The 8,779-nt window shown below is 40.8% G+C and overlaps 2 protein-coding genes across 3 annotated transcripts in view; one reads left to right on the forward strand and one right to left on the reverse strand.

The window, feature by feature from the left end:
- GRM5 (glutamate metabotropic receptor 5) overlaps nucleotides 1-4,189 on the reverse strand; it is a 452,493-nt gene extending 448,304 nt beyond the window's left edge. For both annotated transcript variants that reach the window (XM_039502070.1, XM_039502080.1), the window contains exon 1: nucleotides 3,943-4,189. The gene's annotated coding sequence lies outside the window, so the exon portion shown is untranslated. The remainder of the gene's footprint in view (nucleotides 1-3,942) is intronic.
- Nucleotides 1-7,405, forward strand: part of TYR (tyrosinase) — a 71,925-nt gene extending 64,520 nt beyond the window's left edge. Inside the window, exon 5 of the mRNA XM_039502084.1 lies at nucleotides 6,809-7,405. Within this exon, the coding sequence (XP_039358018.1) occupies nucleotides 6,809-7,032 (224 nt within the window). The 3' untranslated portion in view covers nucleotides 7,033-7,405. The remainder of the gene's footprint in view (nucleotides 1-6,808) is intronic.
- The last annotated feature ends 1,374 nt before the right edge of the window (nucleotides 7,406-8,779 follow it).

The following is an 8,779-nucleotide window of genomic DNA, read 5'->3' on the forward strand; positions in this document are numbered from 1 at the left end:
CAAAATGTCCCTTGCACAGCAGGAATTCTCCACTGACCATCTCTACAGCCATGATTACATAGTGCAAAGGGGACTAAGCAAACAAGAATCTGGCTGAATAAATAATCTTTCCTGGCCTTCCCCCCCTTGTAACTAATGGCGATTAAAATCCAACTGACATTTTCTTTGTCCATCAAGAAAAACACACACACACACACACACACACAATGACTCACCCTGGGGAAGCAGAATTTTGCAAGGCTGAGCTAGATGCATACAATTTCTTTGTGGTCTCAAATATTGCTTTTAAACATGGTGTTAAATAGCTAACTGGATAAGGCAATATAAATGCATGTGACAGGAAGCAGCAAGTCATTGCCAACATATCCTGGGTGTATGTGAATGAAAAAATGATTCAATGGCTTTTGTTTTTTCCCTTTTGCTAGCCAGCTGAATTTTGTTTTTGATGTGTCCAAAATTAACCCTGAAATGGTCTTATCCTAGACCCAGATTGGGTAGAAGAAATGTTCAAAAGGCTGTTGTATCATGTATCACATATCAAGGAATAACACAAAATGACTATTCTTCTCAAACTAAACACACTCTTTATTAAGAGAACTATTTTCAGAGATGCTGCAATTGAACTAGCATCCTAATCACGTGCACACTGACTAACTTTCTGGTGCTTCCTCCAAACTCTTCTCTCCTGCAACCCGTGCTCCATCCTCCAAGTCCCAGCAGGTTTGTTACAGCTTTGTACCACTAAAGGGACTTCTAAATTTGAAGGTGGATTTGTTCTTTATTAGTGTTCTATTGTACCGATAGTGCACTGGCCTATTTTTCAGGGAAACACCACCCTGGCAAAATCTCCAGGAAGCACTGTGCTAGACCAGCCACTGGGAACAGGAGTCAGAGTGGTAACCAGGTTAGTCTGTATCAGCAAAAACAATGAGGAGCCTCCTAGGAGCCACAAGTACTCCTCGTTGTTTTTGGGAATAGGAGTGGTTTTTTCTACCACTCCTAGCAGCCACCAGAGAGAGTCCATATAGCTCCACAAATGCAACAGAGACACAATGAATGATTGCAGAGTTGTTTGTTTTTAAAAATAGGCAGTTAAGAAATTGAATGTGGGGACTGTGCTGGGGTTATTATTTGTATTTGTCTCTGGAAAACTGAGGGATTGGGAGATTTTGCTGGTAATTGTTACTAACTGATGGACAGATGTCAGGAGGCGGGATTGGCTGCTATTTGGTTTTGCAATAGCTTAATTAAGAATTCATTTTTAATCAATGACAATGGCATCTAGCATTTAGGATGAGCATTCTTTTAAGTTTATTAAATTAAAACACAAACAAATAAGTTGAACTGAATTTGACTCACCAAAGTGTCTCTCAAGTAGAGCTGGGTTAAATTTTTCACTCAAAACTTTTTTTGGTGAAAAATGCAGATTCAGCGACACCAAAATGTTTTGTGAATTTATGTTGATTTCATTGAATTGTCTGTGTCGGAGCCTTCTGCATCCAGAAAAAAAAATCCAAAACCTAAATGTTTCTTTTTGACATTTTCTAAACAAAACATTTTGATTTTTTTAATTCAAAGTGACTTTGCATTCAGAAAATTCCTTTATTTTATTTTAAAGATTTTTTTTAAATGTTAAAAAAAAATGTTCAAAACTGAAATGAAGTGTTTCATTTGGGGTCAAAAAAATGTTCTGTTGGACCCCAAACTATTTATGCATTTATTTATTTATTTAATGGATTTTTCAGTTCACTGGCATTTCCTAATCACCCAGTTTTACTCTGAGTGTTTCAGAGGGGCCATTTTTGCCGTGCTCTCTGACCTGGCAGTATTATGGATTAAAGTAATTGACTGTGGTAACGGGGTCTTTGGAATTCTGGGGGGTTCTAATCCGCAGACATACATGGAACAAACGGATTTTTACTGGTGTGCATTACAGATCACTGGGCCAGAACCACTAGTAGGCATAAGCAGACTAAGCAATTGCTTAGGTCCTTGAGCAGGTCAAAGGGACCCCCTATTAATTAGTAGTATGTGTTGTGTGTAGGGGGGACAAAATATTCCTGTTTAGGGCCCCCAGTTGGCTAGCACTGCCTCTGGGGACACTCCGTGCTCTGGCATCCGAGTTGCCATGGTAACTTCAAGGGAGCGATTGCATGGATCTTTTCTGTGGCAAAGGAAACTGAAAACAGGCAGTAGATGCCTGGAGGTGGCTGCTGGCCTCTAGCTTGTTAGAGAAATCCTTACAGGTTGAGGTTAAAACAGGGCAGAGACATGCTTAACTGCATTTAAGTCAGTGGTAAAATGGAAGACAGTAGTAGTTCCCCTCTGTTAGATCATGCAGCAGCCCCATCTGGCCTCGTGCCACATTACATTTTACCAAGGATAAGGCTGACAAATGAGGAGCCCTTGTCCTCCAGATTGATAATGATGGAGTCAAAAGATGGTTGCAGAACAGTGTAAGGTTTTAAGAAGCCACAGAGGAACATATTTTGTTCCAGTCAAACTCTGCAGGAAGGAGGACTGCACAACAAGGCTCATTTTCAGTACCATTTTGGCAGTATCAAGATTTCCATGGTAAGTTTCCGACTCCAATTTACTTAAGGAGCTAAAATATTTCCTGATTCTGTGATGTAAACACACAAGTATACACAGACCTAAAAACCCAAGACAATATATGTACACAACACAGTTCTCTTTATACTCACAATCTTGTAGCAAAAGGCATAACACAAATGGGAAAGGGATTGAAAGAGTCCAATAAAAAAATGAGAGAAGCAGGGCTTCATCCTAGAATAAGTTGCAACTAAGACCTCAATATCTCACATTTTTTCTCAAAAATTAGATTCATATTTTTATACTTCCTAGCAAGCCACTCATACTCTTTCTACATATCAGCCAGATTCATAAGGACGACGACATACGTAGCTTCTTATACTTCTTAAATAAGTTCTTAGGTATGTTAAAATGCTCAAGAACTATGCTCCCTCCTGTTACCCTTCCACAAAGCATCTATTTTATCACCCCTTTTAGATTTTTCTTCTCTCCTTGTTCTCAGACAAAAATCATTGAACTAGAGTCAAGGACCAGAGAATGTATTGATACCAGTTATTGTTTGCACTGCTCTAACTCTTAGATGCACCAAACTGGGATAAGGGCCCCATTGTGGTATAACAACAAGTCAGCCCCTGCCCTACATAGCTTACTGTCTAAACATATGAGAGACAATGGGCCAGAAATTTTCAGTGCAGATATGCTGTGGCCCAACAGGTGGAAAAAAAACTGAGCAAGAGAAGGTCATAGGGAAGTGATTGGAACAATAAAGAACACATCCACTGCCTGGGAGCTTAAGTTTATAACTTTGCTAGACACTAAAAATCATTCACTTAATAAAGGTACTGGATTTATGGTTTATTACAACAATCTGTAACCCACTAGCCTCCCTTTTTTGTCCTATGACTGTCGAGGTGTTAACTGGCTGCTTCACCTTGAACAGTCTTTTATAATATGTATTAACTATTTATGCTAAACAATCTGTTCCACCTTGTATTTAGCTGTGACACTCCGAGTACCTTTCCCAGACCTGATGTTCTCTGTGTAGCTCAAAAGCTTGTCTCTCTCACCAACAGAAGCTGCCCCAATAAAAGATATTACCTCACCCACCTTGCCTCTCTAATAGCCATTGTTAGAAACTTAAGGGTAAAAAGAAAACTTTGGAATAACAGTATTAACAAACAAACAAAAACTAGCCATTTGGAAGCCAGGAAATTCAGAATTAGGGTTAGAGCTAAAATAAACCCATACACTGGCAAGTATAGAATGGATAGAATAGTTTTGTTTTTTTTTAAAAAGCAACAAACCCTGTATTTTATGGAAAAGAGCTGTGACTGTGAGAAAGTGCTATCTACTCAACAATAAGAAAGGGAAAATAAACCAGGTACTTACTAGCTAGAAGAGAGGAAAATACAACCAGCTCCAAAATGGCCCCTTTAGAGTTGTAGCTGCTTGGCTCTGCTGAGTGTAAGGGTAGTCCCAGAAAGGCATGCTGGGAGAAAATGTTCCTACAAAAGGGCAACCCTGCACTACAGAGAGAACAGTAGTAGGGGAGGTGGTTAATTTTGATGTGATCATCACAGGGAAAACTCTTTCTTGCAACAGAAGATGGTCTAGTGGTTAAGGTGCTGTCTGGGGATCCAAGAAACCTGGGTTTAACTCCTTATTCTACTACTGACTTCCTACATGGCTTTGGGCAAGTCCCTTAAACTTTCACTGCTTGAGTTTCCCCATCTGTAAAATGGGAACTATATCACAGGGGTGTTGTGAGGATAGATACGTTAGAGATTGATTTGGTTTTCATTTTGGAGGCTGTCTTCATAAAAAAAAAAAGGGGCTAGAGAGACTTGTTATTTTTTCTCAGATGAATGTGTTGGTCCCCACTAATTCCTCTAGAGACCAACTGACCATTTGGAATACACCACTATACAGCTTCCCAGCACTGCTTTTCCCTTCTAAAAGGGTGCTTTGAGTGAACCTCAGCTGAAGTTTCTAGGACAAGTGATTTTGGGACAAAAGCAGCAAGAATGTTACAAGGACATTCAAAGCATAATTAATATTTATGCTTTCTGAGCCCCATTTCTCCAGAACAGCTTGTCTAAATCACCTCAGATATTATCTTTAAAAATCTGCTGGCCATATTCCACACATGCAAAGCTTAAAATGAAAATAGCTAAGGGCTGAGGTGAGGTCCAATTCAGACTTAAAATGGAATCCTTAGGGTATTCCATATTTAATATCCAACAGCACTAACTCCTCTGCCTTTTTACTATCAACACCCTTACTTCTAAACATCTGAGCAAATTTCCGACTGCATGGGTGCATAGTCATCCAGCAGTTTACGCTTTCCTCACTCATAACTTATAAGTGGTTATAACTGGCTCTGTGAGTAATTCACCAGTTGTGCTTCACTAAGGAGTCACACCAGCATTAATGCCAGTATTGATTCATGTGGCTTTTTCTGCCCTTTTCCACAGAGTTTGGTTTTGACATTTTGGTTTCATCAAAACAAGTCAGTCGAGATGGCAGAAGTTCATGCTTTCCCAGGGAAACCATCTTGGGTCTACTTTAAATGGATCCCAGGAGTCTTCAGTGGATGGCAAATTGTTCAGCAACCACCTCCCATTTTGGGGGCTGCACCAGGGGCTGAAGTGCCTGGGGGCCTGTCTAAGTTGTGGTCCCCTGTGGTCCACAGCGCCACCAGGAATCTCTGAAGTGCTGTGTGCAGCAGTTCTGCCTTCAACATGCCCCTTCCGCCCCGAGCTTTGCCCCTGGCAAGTTCCCTATGGCAGGGCTTGCGAGGTGGTCTTTGGAGGGCAGACTTATAGTTGTCATCTTCAATTCTGGCCTGGGAGAATCCTCAACCAGTCAGATACATGGCTTTGACAACCCTTTATACCATTCTGGTCCTTTCACCCTGCATAAAGAGCCCAGAGGGGGATGAGGAGCTCATCTAAAGTTTGGCCTGGTTTCATTGAATATTTTTCTCAGCTGTAATTAAAACTGATGAATAAATTTCACATCGGATTCATTCTCTTCATTCCCACCAGTGAAAATAACTAGAGTTGGGTGACCAGATTCTGACATCAATTAAACCAGTGTAAATCCAGAGTGCAACATCAGTGAAGTCAATGAGTTACTCTAGATTTTCGCCAGTATAACCAAGACCAGACTCAGGCTCATCGTGTTTCAGAAAGAATGCCTCTTTGTTCACTCTGATTATGCAACTAACTCAGACTTTAGGGACTCCACCCCATTCTTTACCTTGAGGGATGCATTTTCCACTACCTGGCACCCTGAGTAGACATTTACACCTGTGCAAAGGGAGTACAAAATAGGTGGAAAACATTACCAAACCAGCATGGTAGCTCTGTGCACTCACTTTCCTCAGATGTAAATGCCTGCAAAACAGCCAAGGTAATGGAGACTCAACCCCATGGAATATAAACCCCATTGGGTGAGCAGTATCACATTTGGTCTCCTACTCCAGAGTCTTGTGTACATTTATAGTGCTACATAATGAAGAGCTAAACTGAGAGCTTTGATTCTCGTGGTGCCCTTGGGATAATGGACTGAAATAATCACTGAAGAGAAATCAGACTGAGTTGATTCCTAACTAGGACAGAATAAGCCTGTTTGCATTGGAGAAGCACAGCTTTACTGCAAAGTAGAAGCAGGATTTTTTATCCTTCCCCCCATCCTGGCTAACAGCCATTGATGGACCTATCCTCCATGAAGTTATCTACCTCTTTTTTGAACCATGTTATAGTCTTGGCCTTCACAACATCATCTGGCACAGACTGACTATGCATTGTGTGAAAAAATACTTCCTTTTGTTTGTTTTAAATCTGCTGCCTATTGATTTTCTTTGGTGGCCCCTAGTTCTTGTGTTATAAGAAGGAGTAAATAACACTTCCTTATTTACTTTCTTCAATACTTTTATTTGTAATTTCATCCAGCATTTCCTATGTGACATTGGGTGAAGTCATTTAAAGGCTGGTAGGTTTTGTGCCTCAGTTTTCTCATTTGTAAGTTATGGATAATACTTATCTACCTCATTGAACGAGAAGAGACTTGATTTATTAAAGATTTTTAAATACTGTGTGACCCTGAGATAAAAGGCACCACAGCAATACAAAGCATTTATTATTATTATTATTCAAAGTCTTCCAGCATGAGCTATCATATAACTGCTAGCTTCCACAAACTGACAGTGCATTACATAACATAAAATGAATTTTGTCATTTTTTTTTGCAGTTGACTCATTCCAGGACTTTTTGATGCCCTACCTGGAGCAAGCCCGTCAGATCTGGCAGTGGTTGGTTGGAGCAGCTGTGGTTGGTGGCATAATTACTGCTCTGATCACAGGACTTATTGTTCTGGGGTGTAGGAAGAAGAGAAGGGGAAGCACTGCAGAAACACAGCCCTTACTCATGGAAAGTGAAGATGATCACAATGTGTCTTATCAGTCAAATTTATAAAAGCCACCTGTAATCCAGCAATGATGTTAAGGTGCTAACACTAAATCAAGCATGCATTGTTTGGTACATGTTTACAGAATATCTTGCTGAGATGCACTGCATAAGGGGTGTGGAATGTCCTGAATATCATTGCTCATGTAACATGCAATACTGTACTGTAGTGTATTATCAAAATCTCCCCATAGAACATTTCTAATAAAAATGAATGTATGTTACTTTGCTTTCTGTGACTATACCAGGTATTGCCTATTCTTAATTAAACAGAACTCTCATGGAACCAAACCGTTTCCCAGGTTGATGGCTCCTGCTTTTGATCATCTGCTATTTTATTTGCACTTTCTAATGGTGTTCTGAATTTAGGCCCCAATCCTGCAACCAGAGCCATATGAGCAGGTTTCAGACAGGGACTGCTGTCACCTGTCTGTATCTGATTGCAAGACTGGGGATATTATACTCTGTTGTTCAGCTGCTTTTAATTTAAGGGAAGAATAATACTTGTGCTTCTGATTAGAGTGAGTAATCTGGAGACAGATTTTTTCTTTTAAGGGAGAATTATTTCCCTTCCACCTCCAGTAATAATGTGTTTGTCCTTGATTGAGTGCCATCAGCATCAAGCTGTAGCCTCTCAAAAACTGCTCCTCATTTGTTTAAAAAGTTTCAATTAGTCTTTTCTTAGAGTTGTGTTTGTTCTAAAGCTAGGGTGGAAGCCTCATTCTAGCTGTTTGCCAGCTGTGAACAGTTTTTGGCTTGCAATTGCTTGTAAAGAAAGATGGGTTCATGTTCTTTACAAATGATCAGTGCATCACAGAATGAGATGTATTTACCTGAATAACCTCAACAGAAATGCCTCACCCTCAGGAGTGCAGACTTCTAAATGGCTATTAGTAATCCCATTTCACATCTCTCCCCAGCAGCATCAACTCACATATCTCTGCTCATTCATCCTATTGTCATACATTGGTTTTAGAGAATAGCATCATATTGTGGCTGGCTCCAGTGACTAAGAAAGTCTGCTACTTCAGGCCATGTCTACACTAGCAAGCTTACAGCGGAACAGCTGTACCAATACAGCTGCGCTGCTGTAAGATCGCTCATGTAGCCACTCTGTGCGGATGGGAGAGAGCTCTCCTGTCACCATAATAAAGCCACCTAAACGAGCAGCGATAGCTATGTTAGTGAGAGAGTCTCCTGCTAACATAGCTCTGTGAACACAAGTGCTTATGCCAGCAAAACTTATGTTGCACAGGGAAGTGTTCTTTTCATACCCCTGGCCTCAGCGACATGAGTTTTGCTGACATAAGGGGTAGTATAGACATGGTCTTAGAAGTTAACAGTTTTCCTGTCTCTCTCGTAGAGAAGGGGTGCATAGGTGATGGTCCCAGGTTTGAGCTCCACTGATAACTATGCGTAGTATTTATGCAGACATGTTTTGTTACAGATACCATTATTTATACCATTTCAGATAGAATTCTTGTCACTTAGAGTGTCTAGACATACATTTATGCCAGACAAATAAGAACAGACAAGACAGAAATGATAAGTGGGCCCAAGTTACCACATTCTGTAGCACTGGGAAAGCCTTAGACCTTCCATGACCGGGTAGAAAGGAGCCCAGGGACAGAACTGTACAGTGCGATGAGTCTATTTGGTCAGCGTGTTGCGGAAGGACCCCGCTGACCCAGTGGCGGGACTCTCACCGCTCCATTGTCAGGGCCCTGGGCTGGAACACAGTGGAGTTGGGTGGCTC

The sequence above is a fragment of the Mauremys reevesii genome, linkage group 1 (genome assembly GCF_016161935.1).
Source record: "Mauremys reevesii isolate NIE-2019 linkage group 1, ASM1616193v1, whole genome shotgun sequence".
NCBI classification, from domain to species: domain Eukaryota; kingdom Metazoa; phylum Chordata; order Testudines; family Geoemydidae; genus Mauremys; species Mauremys reevesii.